The sequence below is a fragment of the Galeopterus variegatus genome, unplaced genomic scaffold (genome assembly GCF_000696425.1).
Source record: "Galeopterus variegatus unplaced genomic scaffold, G_variegatus-3.0.2 Scaffold12591, whole genome shotgun sequence".
NCBI classification, from domain to species: Eukaryota; Metazoa; Chordata; class Mammalia; order Dermoptera; family Cynocephalidae; genus Galeopterus; species Galeopterus variegatus.
In genome coordinates this window covers 1-21,224 of record NW_007738702.1, presented here as the reverse complement: position 1 = coordinate 21,224, position 21,224 = coordinate 1, and the positions used below count along the sequence as shown (strand labels likewise).

The 21,224-nt window shown below is 52.3% G+C and overlaps 2 protein-coding genes and 1 pseudogene across 6 annotated transcripts; 1 reads left to right on the top strand and 2 right to left on the bottom strand.

Moving 5' to 3' along the window:
* Nucleotides 1-2,611: 2,611 nt before the first annotated feature.
* LOC103581221 lies at nt 2,612-6,130 on the bottom strand (annotated as a pseudogene).
* Nucleotides 6,131-6,867: 737 nt separating this feature from the next.
* On the top strand, nt 6,868-11,960 carry CCL27 (chemokine (C-C motif) ligand 27). Its single transcript, XM_008563100.1, is given in 7 exon segments — nt 6,868-7,173; nt 7,406-7,465; nt 7,596-7,735; nt 11,059-11,234; nt 11,237-11,321; nt 11,460-11,592; nt 11,783-11,960. Coding segments are annotated over 7 exon segments (798 nt in total). The 5' UTR covers nt 6,868-7,126; the 3' UTR covers nt 11,940-11,960.
* Nucleotides 11,961-11,975: 15 nt separating this feature from the next.
* LOC103581219 (interleukin-11 receptor subunit alpha-like) lies at nt 11,976-19,516 on the bottom strand. 5 transcript variants are annotated; one of them, XM_008563102.1, is made up of 14 exons: nt 19,379-19,516; nt 18,090-18,189; nt 17,748-17,808; nt 16,738-16,907; nt 16,497-16,611; nt 16,311-16,343; nt 16,059-16,225; nt 15,245-15,408; nt 14,184-14,325; nt 13,754-13,873; nt 13,545-13,641; nt 13,036-13,145; nt 12,394-12,524; nt 11,976-12,273 (listed from the first exon to the last, which is right to left on the bottom strand). In XM_008563102.1, the coding sequence occupies exons 2-13, from the start codon at nt 18,187-18,189 to the stop codon at nt 12,508-12,510; spliced, it is 1,296 nt and encodes a 431-aa protein (XP_008561324.1). In that variant the 5' UTR covers nt 19,379-19,516; the 3' UTR covers nt 11,976-12,273; nt 12,394-12,507. The 5 variants fall into 5 exon arrangements, with proteins under 5 accessions (XP_008561324.1, XP_008561323.1, XP_008561326.1 ...); XM_008563101.1 differs by having other exon boundaries at nt 13,754-13,876; nt 19,379-19,513; XM_008563104.1 differs by having other exon boundaries at nt 13,036-13,118; nt 19,379-19,510.
* Nucleotides 19,517-21,224: the final 1,708 nt, after the last annotated feature.

The following is a 21,224-nucleotide window of genomic DNA, read 5'->3' as shown; positions in this document are numbered from 1 at the left end:
GGGCCGGCCTGTGGCTCACTCGGTAGAGTGCGGTGCTGATAACACCAAGGCCACGGGTTCGGATCCTATATAGGGATGGCCGGTTTGCTCACTGGCTGAGCGTGGTGCTGACAACACCAAGCCAAGGGTTGAGATCCCCTTACCGGTCATCTTCTAAAAAAAAAAAAAAAGAAAAAAAAGAAAAGAAGCCCACACACAAACACACATGTGCAGACACCCTCACTCACCTACACAAGTCTCTATCCACACACATACCCAGGCACATAATCAGTCACACAGTCAGTCATTTATATACATCAAGGACACACCACATACGTTTAAGCATATAATCACAATACAGACACAAGGGCACAAACAGACATGCATACACGATTACACACAGAGTCATGGGCACTCAGACACGCAAACATGCAAGGACAAATCTCTTCTCCTAGAGAGGAGTATTTGTTTGGAAGAAATAGGTTGAGGACCCACTTGGGGAGCAGGGTGATATACTGAGTGGTAGGCAATAAAAGATGGTGGCTAAACTGCTTCTAGGCCTAACAGGGCCTGTTGACTGGAGAGCCCTTTGTTTTGCTGGGCACTAGAATAGTTTTAGGTTTGAAACAGTGCAGATAAGAGTTGGAGTAGCAGGCTGGCCAGTTAGCTCAGTTGGTTAGAGCGTAATGCTCATAATACCAAGATCCAGGGTTTGATCCCTGTACTGGCCAGCCACCACAAAAAAAAAATGAATAAAGAGTTGGGGTAGAGCTATTAAAAAGAGAAAGTTGGGAATTGCAAGAGTTTAATGTATATAACTTGTATGGAAGCTCATTCTTAGAAACTGGACTCCTGAACTCAGCAAGCCAGATTGAGCTCTGTCCTCACTGCGTCCTGAGATACTCTAAAAAGAGATCTCCTGATAGTGGTAATACATAGCAGATGATGAATGAAAAAGCAGGATGGACCTAACTTTCACTGGATGCCCATTGTGTACAACCTTGCAAGATACGTATTATTTCCCATTTTACAGATAAGGAGACTGTCACCTGTTTCTTCATCTATCCAAGGTCACAGAGCCAGATTTAAACACAAGAGTTTAAGTTTAAAAACCCTGTTGTTTCTACTACATTAGTAATGGCAAATGCAAGGCTTATGTGTTCCCACGCCATATGCATGTTCCCAATAATAGAATGTATATGTCTTCCCCAGGATCCTGACCAGGGACTGGCAAACTATGGCCCATTGGCCAAATTCAGCCTGCCACCTGTTTTTGAAAGCAGAATTTTATTGAAATGCAGCCATGCCTATTAACTTACATATTATCTATGGCTGCTTTTGTGCTACAACAGCAAAGCTGAGTAGCTACTACAGAGATGGTATGGACCATAAAAACTTAAGTATTTACTACCTGGACCTTTACAAGAGTTTGCCAATCTCTGATCCAGACCCAACTACAGAATTGGAATTGGCAAGTGAGACAAGGCTTATTGCCCTCAGTGTCTTAGCACCGAAAAATCAGGTAAATAAATGGATGGGATGGTAGTATGGGTTAAATGTGTCCCCCCTAAAGTTCATGTATTGAAAACTTAACCCCCACTGTAACAGTGTTAAGAGAGTGGGAAATCCTATCATGGTAATTGAAAGGTAGGGCCTTTAAGAGGCGATTGGATCTGAGTACGGTGCCCTAGTGAATGGATTAGTCCATTCATGGAGTAATGAGTTGATGGTTTAATGGGCAGTCATGGATGTGGTTCTGATGGCTTTGTAAGGAGAGCGAGTAAGAAGTTGAGCTCTTTCTTGTTCAGCCCATTCTCACCATGTAACACCCTGTGTCGCTGTAGAGTCACCTCCAAAAAGAAGACCCTCACCAGATGTGTTCCCTGGACTTTGGACTTCCCAGCCTCCAAAGCTGTAAGAAATAGATTTCATTCCTTTATAATATTACCCAGTTTCAGGTATTGTTATATGCACACATAGGATCAAGTCTTGGAGGTTCCAAATGCAGAAGTTCCATACTCTTTCCCCATGGAGAGATAGTGTCTGTCACCGTCATGGCACATCAATGTGTTCACCAACCAGAAAGTTCTATGAGTTTCGGTGTCCAGAGTGTTTATTAAGATTTCACTAAGTGGGCATAATTGAATTGTTGGCCACCTGCCTGAATGCAATCTCTAGCCCCTGTCCCCTCCCCAGAAGTCGAGCTTGTTCAAAGTCCCTACCCTCAAATCACATGGGTTGCTCTTTATGGTGACCAGTCTCCATCCTGAGTCATATCTCTTCACATAAGCTCAGGTGTGATCCAAGGGGCTTATGAAAAACAAAGACACTCCTATTACTAAGGAAATTCCAAAGGTTTAGTCTCCCTCTCAGGAACCAGGGACAAAGGCCAATCAATTTCTTCATTATACATCAGAAGGAAGGGAAAAGACCAATAAAAATATTTATTATACACCAGAGGGGAGGAAATCTCTGGACGTAGAAAATGAAAGCTTCAAGCAGTGCCAGTGGGGCAGGCCTGGCGGAGCAGGCCCAACAAGTGCGCAGGGCCCGGGCCCGGGAGGGTACATCTCCTGTTGGCTCAGTGAGCCCCTGGCCCACACGCACCTTCCAGTAGCACAAGCAGGCGCAGCTACCCCAGGCCCACTGGGCAGGCGGGCTGGGCGCGGTGGTCCAGGCCTGCACCACGGCCAGCCGGGAGCACATCCAGGGCTGCGGGCATCTGCATGGAAAGGGTCGGGTCAGGGAGGCTTCATGCCCGGGGGCCGCGGGGGCGGAGGGCTCTCTTCAGAGGCATGGATTGGGCCATGGAGCCAGCTGCTGGACTGAGGCCGGGCTGAGCACTAGGGGCCCAGGCCTGGAGAAGGCAAGAAACCGAGCCAAGGGTGGGCTAGCAAGCATTGTGCTCTGATTGCTCAGCGGGGACGAGCAGTCCGACCCTGTCGTGGGTATCTCTGAGTCTCACCCAGGCCCTAGGGGCATGGGCATGCTTCGCAGTGAGCCCTTTTTCGAACACGGAGTAGGAGGACGCTTGACCCTTAAGGTGTTCCAGGAGCGCAGGGCTCCGATGTAATTCGCCACTGCAGGCCTCACACAAGTGCCATTCGGCATGTGGCACTGCTGTCTCTGTGGACTTCAGAACAACCTGGTGAGGCAAACGAGATTTAGACAAGTTTATTTTTACAGCAAGGAAAGCAGATGCAAAAAGGAAAAAAATGATTTTGTAAAACTCATGCAACCCATATGGGGTGCAGCTGTGGCTAGATAAGGTCACATACAGACCCCAGGTCTCAGGGTGGGACATGGCCCTCCCTCTCCCTATTCTCCAGAATTTTGCATTATCAATACTCTGTGATATTGTCCTGTAAATGCTTAAACTGCCTCCCTTTTTCTCTTTTCATCCTGTCTCCCTGTCCCCAGGTCTCAGGGTGGGACATGGCCCTCCCTCTCCCTATTCTCCAGAATTTTGCATTATCAACACTCTGTGATATTGTCCTATAAATGCTTAAACTGCCTCCCTTTTTCTCTTTTCATCCTGTCTCCCTGTCTCCATTTAAAGTGCTATGTCCTAAAACAAAAACAAGCTTCTCCTTCCCAAACCTGAATTCCTTATCAATATGGCTAATAAGAAAGAAAGAAAATGAAAGTTTAAGGCTGGCCAGTTATAACAGTTGGTTAGAGCTTGGTGCTGATAGCACCAAGGTCCAGGGTTCCATCCCTATAATGGCCAGTCACCAAGAAAGCATCAAGGGGCCATAAATAAAACAGCCACAGTCTCCCACACACATACTCACCAGGCCCTCACAGTCTTCCAAAGACTCCCCTACCCTCAGGATCACTCTCCTGCTCACTCTCCTCCATCCAGCCTCACACACAGACTTCACACAAGCAGAAGAACTCCTGCACACCCGCACACACTTGCTGCTCCCAGGGACTCTACCCCTCTGTCCATCTCTGTCCGTCCTCCATGGCCTCCTGTGTGGCATCACTCCTCAGCATACTGATCTTCTTGCCAGGAGCGGGTAAAATGTAGCATGGCTTAAATGGTGAGGTGAGGGATCAGTGCACAGACCTCAGGAAGTCGTGAAGGAGACTGTGACTTCACGTCAACATCTGTATGTGAGTAAAACGTGAGAATGTACATGTGCCAAACGGGTGTGCCCTTGTGGTGATTGTATGTCCGTGTGTGACATGGCTATACTGGTTCATTCTGTGTTTCCTGTGCAGTCTATGCACGTGCCTGTGTGGTGTGGCTATGCCTGTGTCCTGTGTGTACACCTACAGGGTGGTGATGTGCTTATGCCCCAGGTGTTCCTATATGTGTCATTGCCTGGATGTGTCCTGGAGTCTCTGGCTGCTCTTCTGTCTCATCTAGCCTCAGTTTCCCAGAGGGAGAATAGGACGGTGTGCTTGGGTAGAGGAGAGAGCGACACTAAAGCTATGGCACTGGACACAGACATCCTGAATTCCACTCAGGGCTGTAGTCTTTCCTCCTTAGAGTCCTTTAAGCCCAAACACTAACACCCACCCCACCAGCCCTGAGTGGCGTCAACAACTCTGAGGACTCTGCCTTAGTAAACAAACACCCAGGTCCAGGGAACATTTTTGGTGTTTTTGGCAATCTCTTCCTCAAAGATGGCTGCAGGTACCTTGTCTTGTGAGTTGGGAGTGGACAGTGTCCAGGCTCCTCCCTTCTCAACCACTTCCTCTATCATTCGGGCCTCCCCTCACCATCTTACACCCCCTCCCCTCTCCTTATTCAGCCCCTCCCACAAGGAAGCCCCTAAACCAAGTTCTAAGACATGGTCCCCAGCTTCTGCCCCTCATGCAAAGGCCTTCTAGGAAGCTGAGTTTCAGGGCTCCCTTCTCGCTGACCTCTGACTCTAAGTTCACCACACTGAGGGGCCGCCAGCTCTGTGCACCCCCAGACCAGCTCCAGGTGGGCCACATCATCCGGAGACTGCAGAAGACCTCTGCCAAGGCAAGCCTGGCCCTCCCCAGCCCTGCCTCCTCCCTCCAAGCCCATGACCCTGCTCTCCTTCCTCTCCCAGAGCAAACACCCAAAGCAGTTAACTTATGACAGTGCCAGAGGGAGCCCTGCATCTGAGTGAAGAGATGTGCCTCACCCTAGCCTGGAGAACCACAAGGACAGAAGGCAGCACCAGGCCTCCAGCTCCTCTGCACCAGACCTGACCCAACCAGGGCAGAGCCTGGAGTGTCAATGTGAGTGTGAGTGCGTGTGTGAGTGAGAGGGTGTGTGCAGAGGTAGCACAGCTCCTCCACGCCCAGACTGCCATGCTTCCAATAAAGCCACCTGGTTCCCACAGATCTGTCTGTCTGCTGTCTGTATGTGACTCAGACAGGGAAAGATGGGTATGAGAGGGAGAAAGAGGGTGGTACAGGGAAGAGGGGAGAGGTGTCCATTCCTCACATTTCAGCCTAAGAAAACTTTCACTTCACTCATTTCTGGTCACTCTCCCATACAGTCAGTCTAGCCACAAGGCTCTCTTCCCCACTCCCCAAAACAACTCTGGCTCAGTACTCGGCTGGGATGTCAGAGGTCTGGGGTAGCTATTTCCAGCCTCCCACATTGGGTTAACTGCCCTTTCTTGGTGCTACTGCAGAACCTCTCCTTCCCCCAGTCAGCTTGCTGGGGGAAGTGATTTGTAACGGTCTGATCTCTTTTGACCCGCCCCCACCTCCATTCCCAGGTGATAACCTCTGTGAGGGTGGAGACTGTCTTGTCTTTTTTTTTTTTGCCTTTTGATTTTTTAATTACTCAAAAAAGCTTCATTTTTAAATTTAGCTTTCTGACTCTGTGCTTGTGCCTTTGACACTTCACAATGATCTTCTGATCTTCAATAAGAAAAGCACACTTGATCCTGTCACAGACACATTTAGCACACATGGAGCCACCACAGGCCCTGCTGACATGTTTTTTCATTTTAGATAACCTCATAAGAACTTTAGGTTTCACAGAACAAACCCCTCGAAGCCTGCCTGGACACACTCCACATGCAGATTTTGGTGCTTTCCCAACTTTCTTGGTATAAAGGTAAATGACTCTATCACCAGGGGTTCGGGACAGTCTAGTTTTGTTAGAAGCTGTATTGTAGGAAAGCCTATGACCATATGTCAGACGCTGGACCATCCTGAGTGCTTCTAGATGCTGTCCCTATCAGAGGTGTCTTATTTACCGTTATATCTTCATGCCTAGAACAGGGCTGGCACGTAGCAGACACTCAGTAAATATCTGTTGATTGAATGACTAGAAAAAAAATCTCAGCTCAGAGAGGAAGGGCTATGACCCTCTGGCCATTAAGTGACTTAGCCAAGGCCACTAAGCCAACAAGTATTTCCATAGCCTGGCCTGTTGTAAACTGGTTTCTCTCCAGGGGCCTATTCTTCCTCAACCTGGGGGGTCATACAAGGGGAGTGTGCCAGGCAAGAAAGGTGACAGGCAGGGAAGAAGCTATGGAAGGGTAGTGGGGGAGGGGGGGTTGGGAAAACAGTACTGAACACAGTCCCAAAGGTCTTTTCTTGCCGCTTGGTGCTGAGGCCTCAGCCTCCAAGTGTGTAGCTCAAAAATTTGATTCCATCGCTATAAAAGAGGGTTCTCTGCGCCGCATCTTAATAAACCCCGTCTCCGCCCCTTTCTTGACTCCCGCCACCTCTGAGACGTATGCTGACTCCACCCCTTCCGGGTGATAGGCAAGCCCCACCCTAGTGCGCGGTGGAGTCCCTGTGACGTAATGGTAACGGTCTGTTTCCGGGGAGGAGCCAGGGAGGGCGGGAGTTTAGGCTGCGCCGACTCCTCTGCCCCCTCCAGGTGACCCCAACTCCTGAAAATCCTCACCCAGAGCCCCAAATCTCCTAGCCCCATGACCGCCAAACCTCTCGCCCTGATTTCTTAAATACCCCGGGCCCCAGAAATGACCCACCTCCTAACCCCTTAATTTCTGGTGCCTCCCAAATCTTCAATCTCTCCCTGTCCCGATGTGGCAATTGAGGCTTCCCGGGGGCACCTGCCTCACATTACCTGAGAAATAGTCAGATTCGTCTTGACAGTGACGGACAGGGGGATCTGGGATTGGGGAATCCTTGATTCTATCATGTCGCTCCCCAGGAGACGTTCGGAACCCAGGACATGTCGGGATTGAGGCGATACGAGGTGGCGCTGGAGGCGGAGGAGGAGTGAGTGGAGGCGGGGTTCTGCGTAGGCGGGACCAAGCGGCCCGGGGTGGGGGAAGGGTGCAAGTGCTCTGAGGGCGAGAGGGGTGGCGGGGCGGGTCCTCTTAGGGGCGTGGGCTATGAAGGGAACCGCCTTTAGGGGGCGGGGCGGAGCCTTTCTGGAGGACTTGTCCGGGGGCGGGGTCTGTGGGGTCAGCCCCGCCCCGCCCCGCCCGGCCTTACCTTCTCTCTGCAGGATCTACTGGGGCTGTTTCTACTTTTTCCCCTGGCTGCGCATGTGGCGGAGGGAGCGGAGGTGAGGGGCCTGCGATATAGCTGATCCGCCCGGGGCCCGAACGAGGCTCAGTCTCGGAGGACGGATCAGGGGTGGAATTCGGGAGGCCCCGCCCCGCCCCGCCTCATGCCAGTGTCGGGTTGCCCCACAGCTCGGCGCACCCCCGGGAGCAGAAGCTGGAGCCTCTGCGGGGCCTGATGAGCTGTCTGTCCAGCGGCCTGGGCCCTGCCCCCCCGCGCTCGGGTCGCGGCCTCCCCTGCCGCACGCCCGCTGCAGCTGCCCAGCCAGCCGGTACATTAAAGATTTAAACCGAAGCCCGCCGTACTGCCCTCCTGACTCTGCCGCCGCAGCCACCATTCGGGCTGGGAGCCCCTCTTCACACCGGCTCAGTTTCCTTACTGACAGAACCTCCCTCCCTAGTAGGGTGCCCTTCCATGTCAAGGCCCAGTTATTCCTAAGGACCTTCATCAGTGTCAGGCCTCTTGGTACCATTAGCGACTGCCCTCTCCCCCCACCCTACCCCCCACCCAAAACCCACCCATCACTGTGACTAGCCTATATGGAGAGGACTAAATAATCCTAGCCTGATCTTCCTCTCAACCTTATCTCCATGTTGATGAGTTCCTACAACCCCAGCTCTGTTACCATCGCCCTCCTTGCCAGGGCTTTGCCAGGTGTCTTCAGAATCTTCTTTTCCTGGAAATAGATCTAAAACGTTTTAAGCCAGAAGTGTAGGAAGTAAGGCCGGCCCGTGGCTCACTCGGTAGAGTGCGGTGCTGATAACACCAAGGCCACGGGTTCGCATCCTATATAGGGATGGCCGGTTTGCTCACTGGCTGAGCATGGTGCTGACAACACCAAGTCAAGGGTTAATATCACCAAGTTGGAGTTTTAACTGCAGGAAAGGTCCTCAACCCAGGTTACTCCCCTGTGTCAGGCAGCTTCTAGGAATCTTCAAGTTGGAGTTTTAACTGCAGGAAAGGTCCTCAACCCAGGTTACTCCCCTGTGTCAGGCAGCTTCTAGGAATCTTCAAGTTGGAGTTTTAACTGCAGGAAAGGTCCTCAACCCAGGTTACTCCCCTGTGTCAGGCAGCTTCTAGGAATCTTCAAGTTGGAGTTTTAACTGCAGGAAAGGTCCTCAACCCAGGTTACTCCCCTGTGTCAGGCAGCTTCTAGGAATCTTCAAGTTGGAGTTTTAACTGCAGGAAAGGTCCTCAACCCAGGTTACTCCCCTGTGTCAGGCAGCTTCTAGGAATCTTCAAGTTGGAGTTTTAACTGCAGGAAAGGTCCTCAACCCAGGTTACTCCCCTGTGTCAGGCAGCTTCTAGGAATCTTCAAGTTGGAGTTTTAACTGCAGGAAAGGTCCTCAACCCAGGTTACTCCCCTGTGTCAGGCAGCTTCTAGGAATCTTCAGGTCTATGACAAGATGATGGAACCTAGGGAATTTCCTCTGGATTCCCTCTATGGCTTCACCCAAGCTCTAGGACACAAATCCAGACCAGGGGGTGGGAGCGGGACCTTAAAAAAGGTCTCTGGTAACAGAAGTTCAAGATGAGTGACCTCTGGGTTGTGGTCACCTTAAAAAAAAGCTGGATTCCCTCTATGGCTTCACCCAAGCTCTAGGACACAAATCCAGACCAGGGGGTGGGAGAGGGACCTTTAAAAAGGTCTCTGGTAACAGAAGTTCAAGATGAGTGACCTCTGGGTTGTGGTCACCTTAAAAAAAAATGCCCAAAATGTTGAGCCATCTCCTCACGTTGTCTACATCAAATACTCATCCAAATGTGAACTGCCCTGTCCAGCCTTGGGCCCACACCTTACCAGGACGCTGTCAGAAAACCTGAAGATCCCTTAGGGCCAGCCTGTGTCTCACTCGGGAGAGTGTGGTGCTGATAACACCAAGGCCGTGGGTTCGGCTCCCTATATAGGGATGGCCGGTTTCCTCACTTGGGAGAGTGTGGTGCTGACAACACCAAGTCAAGGGTTAATATCACCTTACCAGTCATCTTTAAAAAAAAAAAAAGAAAGAAAAGAAAACCTGAATATCCCCAAGACAAACTCCAGGGAGGGGACTTCAAGCTTCATGCTGCACAGGAGGGAGGAGAGGTTTGAGTTTTCATCCTGGAGGGGGCCTAGTTCCTACTTGTAAGCTGAAGTACCTCCTGATTGTTGAAGCAGCCCTGCAGCAGAAAGGGTTGCCCAGAGGTGTGAGTCCTATCCCAAGTGAAAGGCTGCCTGACAGAGGGTAGCTGGCCCCAGAGCAGAAGGCTGCACAAGGCACCCCTGCAGCTTTATAGCACCAAGGTCATGAGTTTGGATCTCTGTACTGACCAGCCACCAAAAAAAAAAGGCACCCCTACAACAACCAGATAAGGGCTGAATTATTGGGTGATGACTCAGTTTATATTTCAAATATAGAGCAGGTTCCTGGCGGGTCAGCTCAGTTGCTAACACCAAGGTCCAGGGTTCGACCCCTGTAGCGGCCAGCCAAAATAAAATAAAATAAAATAAAAAATAATGCAAAAAGAGGGCAGGACTTGAAAATTGAAATCCCCAAACTAGAAGTGGGACATTCTTCAAGGAGCCAGGGGCACTAAACCCAGCAGTATGCCCCCACCCCGCCCCACCCTAGACAGTTCCCAGCTTCCTGGGAAGGACAGGATGAGGGATAGGAGTTTTGCTTTGCTGGGTAGGGGGTAAAGAGGGGAGTGAGCACTAGGTATGGGATTAGGAAAGAAGGACAGGAAAGAGATGGGAGGTTGCGGCTGTAGCCAGAGGATGGGATGCTGAGGGTGCACGGGTTGGAGTTGAGAGTATTACTGAATCTGAGTGAGGAGGATGTTCCTCCAGGCCCACAATGGAAAGAGGCTAGAATCTGAGTAGAACAAGAGAGGGGTAAATGAGCTCTGATGTCTCCAACAAGCAAGGGACTGAGTCTGGAAACCCCAGGCTGGCAAAAGACTAGCATTCCTGGAACAGGACTAAGCAAAGAAGATTTCATGGGCCTTTTGCCTGTTTTGATAACAGCAACCTGGCACCAAAGAGCTTTTATCTTCCTTCCTCATCCACCCCACCTTTCCTCCCTGACTCATCTCCCTGGGGAAAGCAGCCCCCACCTCAGCATCTCCAAGAAACCGGCAATACTACCAAAGAAGGCCTTCTACCAGCTTCTGTGGCTGGCCCCAGCCAAGAGCCCTTCTCAGTCAGAATGGCCTGCTTTAGGGACCCATTCCCATCAATTTCTCCTGACAAGACAGGTAGGCAGGCCAGGGCAGGAAGTGGGGAGGGGAAGATGAAGGCAAGTTGACGCTGGATCGCCTTCTGCTCCCTCCCCACTCACAACTCCCCCACAGAATCTGTGTGCTAGTATGATTGTGAGTGTGAAAACACAACTATGTGGGAATGGGACTCCCAGTTACACTATAACTGGGGCTGTATGATTTTGTCTATAGTTGTCTGATCATGGGTGTGATTTGTAAGGTTGATCGAGCATTGAGGTGTGACTGTGAATGTGTGGCTATGTGTGGTTAAATGAGTGGATGCCACTATGGATCCTTGGCTGCCTTAGTCACTGTGCCATCAGTACCCACATCATGTACCACCCCTTCCCCCAGCTCTCTGCCCAGGGCTTAGGAACCATGGAAATGGCAGTCCTGGAAGAGGAAGGGGTCTGTGGCAACAGGCCAAGAGTGTCACAGGATACAATACATCTCCACCTGCCTCTGACTCACCTGATGCCCCAGGTAACAGGCACACATATAAAAGGGGAGGAGGAAGAGAGAGAAGAGAATAACTAGGCTGAGAAGCATGAAGTGGCCCTCCTCTAACAGCAGCCTCCTGCTGCTATTGCTGCTCCTGAGCCCAGACCGTGAAGCAGGTGAGTACTTGGGGTTATAGAAGGCTGGGAGCCTGGGTGAATGGGATGAAGGAAAAGTCGGGAAGTCCAACCTCCAGCTGTCCGGTAGAGAGGTTCTGGGCAGGACCCCTCTGAACATGTGGTTCCATTGTCCCCTAGCATTGCCAATGCCACCCAGCACTACCTGCTGTACTCAGCTCTACCGACAGCACCTCTCAAACAAGCTGCTGAGGAAGGTCATCCGGGTGGAACTGCAGGAGGCTGATGGAGACTGTCACCTCCAGGCTTATGTGTGAGCTATGACCCCACCCCTGATACCTCTGACTCTGACCTCAGTCCCAACCCCGATACTAACCCCAACCCCAGCCCCAACTGCTAATTCTGATACCAACTTAGGTTTTCATCTAGCCCTTTCACCTATCCCCTGGACCCTAACCTCATCCCCAAGCTATGATCATAGCTTTGGACCTTTCCCTTCCCAGGCTTCACCTGGCTCGACGCAGCGTCTGCATCCATCCCCAGAACCACAGCCTGGCTCGATGGATTGAGCACCAAGGGAAAAGGCTCCAGGGGACTCTCCCCAACCTGAATTTTGGGCTGCTGGGGAAAATGACCTGGCACCCCCAACAGCCAAAATAATAAAGCAGCATTGGACAATAATCTCTGAGTGTGATCTCTAAGAATTTCCTCATTCTCTTTATTTGCACCTCCACAAGCCCCACAAAGGCAAGGCCAAGAGCCAAGGACTCCCACACACACACTCCCCAGGCACCTATATACATACATACATACATACATGCAGAAAACATGTTTCCTACCTCATATACACATGGTCACACATGGACACAGACATACACATCTATATACGTTCTTCAGGCAGACCTCCAGCTCCAGGATGAGATCAGAGATCCAGGCACCTTTCAGCTGGCAAGTTTGGAATGCAGGGTCTCACAAAAATGTGCTCCAAACAGAACTTCCAGCTTAGACGTTCTTCAGGCAGACCTCCAGCTCCAGGATGAGATCAGAGATCCAGGCACCTTTCAGCTGTCAAGTTTGGAATGCAGGGTCTCACAAAAATGTGCTCCAAACAGAACTTCCAGCTTAGACTCCCATCCATAGGGATCTACTGTCCTGCCTGGGTACTATCTGTCCATCATCCACACCAGCAAGACAGAGTTATAGGTGGAATCAGGGTCCTCTGGGTACTCTACAAATTTGGAGTTCCTAGAAGAAGCAGAAGGCAAATCAGGAGAGACAGTAGAACTGGATCTTGGCCCAGACACCCTGAGAATGAGGGAGGAGACCCAGTTTTGAGCCCACCATCCTGAGAATGAAGAGAGGAGTCCAACTCTGAGGAAGACTCAACACCCTGAAGATGAGGGAGGGGACCTAGTCCTGGGCCCAGGCACATCAACAATGAAGAGTGGGACCCATCGCTGATCCAACACACCCCAAGAAAAAGGATGGCTATCCAGCTCTGAGTCTGACACCCTGAAAACAAGGAGGGGAGCCCTTCCAGGATGCCCAGCACTCTGAGAGAAAGGGAAGAGACCCACTCCTGAGCCCAGGGGCTCAAGAATGAAAGACCCAGCCCTCAGCCTAGACATCATAAGAATGAGGAGACACAACTTAGATTCTCAATACCCTCAAAACTAGGGCATTCAGCTCCTGACTGAGACACTCTCAAAATGGGGGCACACATCTGTGAGTCCAAACCTCAGTAGGTCCTACTCACCTGGAAGCTTGTCCACTGGAATCATTGGAGCCAAGAACCCAGACTTTTGGGGTCCATCCTTCCCGCCCCGTCTCAGTCTCAGCCTGGGGCATAAAAAGGCAGCTGTCTCCCTGACAATGTGGGGCATCTCAGTTTCCTCCAAAAGGGTATATTAGTAAAGTGTCAGGAGAGGAATCAGTGAGAATAATGAGTGGGGGATGGGGATGGGATAAGTTTTTTCCAGAATCAGACAGGTTCAGTGGGAAGTAAATGGGAAGTCATGAGGGGTGGGGATGGATGCAGTCTATGGGCATCAGAGTGTCTGTGGGGAGGGTATATTAGTAAAGTGTCAGGAGAGGAATCAGTGAGAATAATGAGTGGGGGATGGGGATAGGATAAGTTTTTTCCAGAATCAGACAGGTTCAGTGGGAAGTAAATGGGAAGTCATGAGGGGTGGGGATGGATGCGGTCTATGGGCATCAGAGTGTCTGTGGGGATCAGAGGCAGAGGGACCAATGGCAGTCACTTACCAGAGCCCCAGTGCCAGGGCCCCAGCCACCAGTCCCAGGAAAGAGAAGATTCCCAAAGATGCCAGTACAGCCACCTGCTCCAGGGGGTCCCTGTGATCTGAGGGGGAGGGCCACATGTCACTGAGAGAGTGAGCCTAACCAAGCTCAGTGCCCCCTTCTCTCTGGGGTTTTTCGGCTTCCACAACCTTTGCCCATTGACCAAAGCTCACCAAGTGGTTGCGGGTCTGGCTGGAGGGAGGGCCTTGGAGGAGTGGGGCTGTCCGCCTGAGGCTCTGCCTCCAGCTGCTTGTGTAACTGGCCCCCAGCTGGTATGTCCTTCAGTAGGGGCCCTGCTGTAAGGCAAGACCAGATAAGTGTCCACAAGCACTAGGGACGGGGCCAGGGCCAGGGCCTGCGGACAGGGCCAGCTTCTGGGAACACAGCATGTAGAAGTAGAGTCTGTAACTGCAGAGGTGGAGGCTGAGTGGCAGGGCTTAAGCCAGGGCAGGGCTGCAGGCAGCAGAGGCTGAAGCCTAGGACAGCAATTGCTGTGCTTGTGTGGGTGGGGCATGTGTCACCAGGCCGCCTTCAGCAAACCCATCCAGCTGATAGATGCTTTGGGGTAGGGTCTCTGCTCTTTTGTTTGGCTTTGCTTCTCACCAGTGCTCGGAGTTCCCCAGGCCTCAGGGCTCCAGGCGCTCCAGGTGCCAGCGTCCAGAAAGTCCCGGGCACTAACTCGCACGGCATGGGGCAGCCCAGCCACAGCATCGGTGATCACCTCCTCCAATCCAGCTGGCTCTACCTGGAGGTGAAGATGGCACATTATCCAGGTTGTAAGCTCAGAGCCTACCCAGCTCCAGTCTACAAAGAACATCCCTCCCTCCAAGTCCCGTTCCTGTCTGCCTAGTGGAACCATCTAGCTCTCACAATTGGGTGGCTGATGTGGTCCAGTTTACGCTTAGTGTTTGGAAGCCAGTAGCACATAGTGATTACTTAGAGGGGCTGTGGCACCAGACTGCCTGGGTTCAGGCACCTTTGAGTCTCTCTGTGCTTCATTTTTTTCATTTGTAAGATAGGGTTGAATATACTTAAACAAGATAATGTATGTAAGTGTGTAGCACTGTGCCCAGCAGGCAGACAGCACTAAATAAATAATATCATCTTATGTTGCCACTCCACAGACCTGATGCCAGCCAATATCTGACATCTGCACAGGTGGGAATTCCCTACTGTACTCAGCTGGGCATATGAGTGTTTGTATGGAGATGTACCTCAGGGTGAAAGGCACTCCTTTTCCTAGAAAAGTTATTTTTTTAAAAGCCACTGCTGTCTTCCCACAGTTGGGCTTAATCATATTAACAGCCCCACGGGGCAGAGGCTCAGTCTGTCATTCCCCGCTGCAACCCCAGCACCCAGCACAAAGCCTGGCTCACGAGAGGGGAGCATTCTGTAGGAGAAGGTGTAGGTCATAAGTGACCTGCCGGCACTAAGAAGCTATGCAGAACACCCAGGATCACAAAACCAGAAGGCTCAGTCTGTCATTCCCCGCTGCAACCCCAGCACCCAGCACAAAGCCTGGCTCACGAGAGAGGAGCATTCTGTAGGAGAAGGTGTAGGTCATAAGTGACCTGCCGGCACTAAGAAGCTATGCAGAACACCCAGGATCACAAAACCAGAAACAGGACCACAGCAGCAATTTGGGATGCAGCTCCAGGTCTCACCGTGGACCAGGCAGGATGCTGTGCTGGGCGGTACTGCAGCCGGAACTTGAGCAGGAAGTGGGGCTGGCGGGGCCAAGAGGCGGGGTATGTCCAGCTGGCACGCAGGCGACGGGGGTAACCGGTTACCGACTCCACCCTCAGCCCCTGGGGTGGGTCAGGACGCACTGAGGGCAACCAGACACAAAGTCAGGGTAGGACACAGGTACCCATCCCTTCCCCACCATTTTCCAAGGTGTGTGCTTAAAGGCGCCTTAGCCAGGTGCTTACGGCAGGGGAGGGGAAATCTTAGGATTGATCATCCATCAGGCTCAGAACCTGTCTGTCATCCTTATAAAATAAGCTGAGATCTGGGGTGGGGTTTTGAAATATTTGTTGATTGAAGAAAAGAGAGATTCTGTGTTCCATCCAAGGAAAATGAATTGACCCAAATTTCAGCCAGAGTTTTAGCGCCCCCCTCCCATGCACAAATCAAGAGGAAGGAGGGGCCAGCAGTGACTTCTCTTGGCAAGGAGGACATGAGATATGACTGCCTTCAGCACAGGGCCTAGAAGCAGACAGTCAGATGTGAGGCCAGGCAGCCAGGAAGGACTTGTGGGCAGTAGCCACAGCCTCTGGAGTGTGTGCTGAGGTAACCCCGCCTCCTGGGCTCTGATCCTTTTCACTTTTAGTCTCCACAGGGCCATCTGTGTGTGAAATGGAGTCTATGTTGGAAGGGAACTGTTTGTGGACTCTGGGGGGAGGGGGGGCGGGTCCTGAGCTGGTTTGGGGTCTCCATGGCGGGGATTTGAAGAGATGTCTACGGGTGGGTACTCACAGATGCTCTGCAAGCTTACATCCAGCAGGCGTGTGCTGGCACCCAGTGGGTTCACCTCAGTCACATTAATCCGGTACTGGCTCCAGAACTCTGCCCCATGGACTACACAGCGGGCAGTCCCTAGGGGGTCCTGGGGACATGGCCAAGGCCCTGTGGATGGACTCATCCTAGGAGGGAGAATGTGGTCTTGGGCTTTGGAAATGCCCACTGTGGGACCCAGCTGGATCCCCCAACCTCTCCCTAATGTCTAACCTCTGACCATCAGCTCCTGGCACCATCTTCTTCCTGGTAGAGAGAGGGCCATCTGAGGTCAGGAAGGAAAAAAGGGCCCTCTCCCCTCTCTGAGGCTTTCCTCAGAACCTCCCACCCTGCCTCTCATGCCCACATTGTGCCAGCACACCCAAATGTATAGTCACGCACACCCAATCATGCACACACCTGTAGGAGGTGAGGTAGCGGGTGGGTAAACCGCTGACCTGGCTGGAACTCCAAGTGCAGGAGAAGTTCTCATAGTCAGCTGCTCGGCAGGAAACAACAGGGCGGGCTGGGGGGTCTAGAAGCAGAGCGTGCAGCTGGAGACTGAGCAGTCCCCAGGTCCTCCCTACTCCAGAGGACTTACTCAGGTCCCAGATTCCCTCAGGAGCCCCATGTCTCATCACTGTCACCCTCCACAACTCACAGCCCAGCTGCAGGGTCACCGTGCCCACAAGTGCACCATCCAGGGTCCGGCAGGTGTATGTGCCCTCGTCAGTGCTGTCTACCTGGGCCAGGACCAGTTCGTTCCCTAGCCCAGAGTCGGGTCCCTGGAGCAGCCTTGGCTCCCCGTCCCGAAACCAGAACACCGGGGTCCTGGAGGTGAGATGAGGTGGTGATGGACAGAGAGAAGATTTAAAGTGTAAGTCAGACCATGCCACAGCTCTCCATTGGCTTCTAATTGCACTTGAAATAAAACCCAAATTCCATTCACTGTCTTACAAAGCCCCTTGTGATCTAGTCCTTGTCTTCCTCTCCTTCTTCAGCTCTTCCCTCTCCCCGTCACCCGCTGCACTCCAGCCACATGGGTCTTCCTTCTGTTCCCCAGGAGTATTGAGTACATTCCCACCTCAAGGTATTTGCACTAGCTGTTCCCTCTGTCGGGAATGCTTATACCCTAATATGTGCATGGCTGCCTCCTTCCTGAGCTTCAGAAATCAGCTTCAATGTCACCTCCTCAGAGAGACCTTCCCTGATTACCAGTAAAAAGTAACCACTCAGTTATCCTCTTCCATGTATCTCTTTTTATTTTTTGTCCTGCAGGTATTACCACCTGTTAAAATTCTTTTTTGCTCAGTGTCTATCTTCCTCATTAGGATGTAAGCTCTGTGAGGGCAGGCCTTTGCCTGCCTTGTATGCTGCTGTATGCCAGAGCCTAGAATATGACCAGGCATGGGGCAGGTGCTCAATATATATTGGTTGAAATTTCTATTGAATAAGGATGGTTAAGGCTGTGCATTAATAACACCAAGGTCAAGGGTTTGGATCCCTATACTGGCAAGCAGGCAAAAGAAAAAAAGGATGGCTAGAGGGTTAAGACAGATACAGAGGTAAGGATTACAGACAAAGGAGGCAAGGATGGGAGGGAACATGAGGACCAGGTAGGGTTAAGAAAGGGTCATGAGTGTCAGACCAACAGTTGGGAGCAGCACTTACCCAGCAGTCACTCCAGGGCAACACAGCATCACGGACCTGCCAGGTTGCCCATACTGGACCCCTGTGGAGGGCACTTCTGAGATGAGGCTCTTCCTTTACCCCCAACCCCCAACTTTGTGAGAGAAACTGGGTAAGGAGCAGACTGTTAAGCCCTGAGTGGGGGTCACTGAGTCAAAGCATCATGTTATAATCTGCAGACAGAGGCCAGAGGAAAGGGTAAAGAGGGGACCCAGTCTGGGTGTCAGGGGTGGGGAGGTCACAAGTTAGGCATGGGAAGGGGCCACAGTGAGGGTAGCAAGTCATATGTCAGACTTGGGGGTCACAAAGCAGGGTTCTTCTCACCTGGGGGGCCCCAGGCCTGGAGGCAAGGGGAGGAGGCAGACACCAGGGCTGTAGCCACGGCCACGAGGACCCTGCTCAGCCCTGAGCAGCTGCTGCTCATCTGTGGGGAGAGAGGCAGGGTCAGGGATACCCCACCCCTGAGATGGGAGGCTAAAACCTGGCATCTCCTCTCCAAAATGGGCTTCCTAGTAGGAAAACTTAAGCACCAAATGGGGCAAGGCTATCAGAAATCATTGGGGGATCTGACCTGAGGTCCCCTTTCCCACCATACGGCCAGTGCTGTGCACGCATGTGCACACACAGACACACACACACACCCCCCACTCCCTCCATCTCAGTCCTGGGCTTAGGGCCCAGAACAAAAGCCAGAGGCAACAGACTGTGCCAGCAACCACCCCTCCCCCCACTGCCCTTGGCGCCCACCCCTGGCACCAAGTGCTGGCACTGGCTCAACCACTCCCATTAACCCCTCCAATCTAGCTGTTGAGAATTCTGGTGTTTACCCCCACCTAGCCCAGGGCTAATCACTGCCTCTGACTAACCTGGGGCAGATCTTATCACCCTAGGGTGGGGGGCTGTCATCGTGGGTCTGCCCACCCTGTGCTTCCACCATGAGACTTAGCCCTGCTCTGGTTGCCAAGCCTCTCGCCTGGGCCCAGCTCCTTGTTCTGACTACTACGGCCACTCAACGGGGCTTGGCTCTGAAAACTTGTTGGTCTCAAGCCTGTGAGGCTGGATGAAGCTAGGGGGCGGGCTGGGGCTGCGGAGTTAAGCGGAACCAGATGCCCTGGCTGCTGCCAGAGGCTGGGGGTGGGCGAGGAGCCAGCAGATGGAGATGGAGACAGGGTGGCGGGGAGGGGAGAGAAGGGGAGAGTGAGAGGAGCTGGGAGCTTGCAGGGACAGGGGCCTGGCGTGGGGGCCACAGCACCAAGAGGTACTCAGAGATCAGGACTGGAGGCAATGGGGGCTCAATGAGGTGAGGGCTGGGCTGGGGACAGCATGAACTCAAAAACTCAGAGAGAAGGAGCTAACAGTGTGTGTATATGGGGATTTGGGGGTCCTAGTAGAGAAGGATTCTGGATTGTGGGGAGGAGGAAGAGGAAGGCAGTGGGAAATGGCCATGGGAAATGAAGAGGCAGATGGGGAGAGGGCCCTGGGTGAGAGCTCCAGAAGAGGAAGGGCACGGACCCCTCAGCAGTAGAACAGAGCAGGAGCCTCCACGTGTCTGTCCAAGTGTGTCTAGTTGGCTCACCCCAGCCCCCCATTTACCCTGCTTGGCCCCGCCCTACCTCGGTGATCCCAGTGGCTGACTGTCCATGGCCTCCAGGACTTCCTTCCACCAGCTACAGCACCGTCGCCTGCTCCACTCAGTTATGGGACCCCAGAACCATCCCCTCTTTCCCTTCCCTGCCCCGCCCCCTCTGGGCCCCAGAGCTCAGCCACCCCTAGCCAGGCCCCCTCCCCGCTCCTTCCTCCCCTCCCACTCGAGGCCCTGAGAAGGGAAGAGGCCTCCCCCCAGTCTGGAAAGGAAGCCACAGACACAGATTGGGCCAGCAAGAGGGAGAGGAGGGTTGCTTATGCTCATGTTCTGTCAGTGAGAGATTCCTTGTGTTTTCATGCAGCCAAACACAGCCACATTCACGCCTGGACTCACAAGGCAAGGTTAACAAAAAGACACTCCCCTGAACACACGTGGACACAAGCAAGGGAAAAATCTGATGCAGACTCATGCCCCCAATCCTTTCACTCCCCAGCAAATGTTTCCTTAGGGCACAGCTGGCTGTGTTTGGAGGGGAAGAGAGGCCCAGGCTGGGGGATATAAGGAGAGGCCACAGAGTCCAGTTACCTCTCCCCTGGAAGTTCCAGCCATTTCTCACTTCCCCCTCTACTCTTTGGACCCCAGCACCAGGAAATGCCTTTGGTCCCTTGGTGCCAGATACACAAGAGCCACATTTACCCTCAGACTCTCACTCCTAGTCAGATACAGTCACTCGCAGCCACACCAATACACTCAGACATCCTCACATTTACACATCTTTATACACTCACAAAGACACACACACACACACACACGCACTGCCCCTGGGATGGGCTCACAGCACTCCCTAAAAGCAACTCCTCATCATAGTTTAAGCCCCCTCTCCCAGGAAGCTCTATGTAGTGGCAGGTCCGCATCTCATCACTGTTTCAGCCCCCGGGTAGCCAAAGAAACAAGGGTAAACACAGCACTCCCTAAAAGCAACTCCTCATCATAGTTTAAGCCCCCTCTCCCAGGAAGCTCTATGCAGTGGCAGGTCCGCATCTCATCACTGTTTCAGCCCCCGGGTAGCCAAAGAAACAAGGGTAAACCGGGGAGTCAGGCACAGGGACACAGAGAGGGACAGAGAGCATGAGAGGTAGAACTGAAAAAGCAGATACACAGAGATACCTGCAGAGACAAAACTGGGAAGAGACAGAGAGAGAGAGATCTCTGGGAAGATAGTAACAAGGAGAGAAAAAGAAATACAGGGAGACTGAGTCAGACAGGGAAACAAAATAAGGAGCAGTGATGGGGATTCCTGAGCAGAGGAAGGAGGGGAAGCTGCACGTGTTGGGGACGGTCTGTCTCTGCTAGACACTAAGAGGAAGGTCAGTCCCACTGGCTATTGAATTAGGTTCCCCAATATAGGATCACAGCTACACTCCCACACAGTCTAAGTTAGGGCACAGGACACACATATAACCACAAGTCTCTTGCTGTGCTACTGCTGAAGTCACACACTGGCACACACAAACCCAGCCACCCTCTCTCACGCTGGCAGGTAGTCTTAAGTCCCACAGAAGCCCTCCCAAAACACATTCCATGATGTGGTCACAGTCCCTCTCACATACACAAACACACAATCCGATCTCACCAAAAACTGCATTGACAGATACACACATAATTGCACGGCCACATGCAGGCTTAGCTACATGCACACTGACACAAGCAGTCACGTTAGCTGACAGTTGCACCAAGTTCCAAGTGACATTCGGGCACGGAGTCACACACCGACATCGAGGCACACACACGGTGACAGTCCGTCAGTCACTCCGGGCCCTTCGGATCATACACCACCCTGCCCCGCCTCCTCCTGGCAAGACTTCGTGGTCTAC

Coding starts and splice junctions, on each gene's coding strand:
- LOC103581219 (XM_008563101.1), bottom strand. CDS start 18,189: ATGAGCAGCAGCTGCTCAGGGCTGAGCAGGGTCCTCGTGGCCGTGGCT. Junction 14,326..15,244: donor AGCATCCTGCCTGGTCCACG/GTGAGACCTGGA, acceptor CTTCACCTCCAG/GTAGAGCCAGCTGGATTGGA. Junction 13,642..13,753: donor GCCAGACCCGCAACCACTTG/GTGAGCTTTGGT, acceptor CCTCCCCCTCAG/ATCACAGGGACCCCCTGGAG.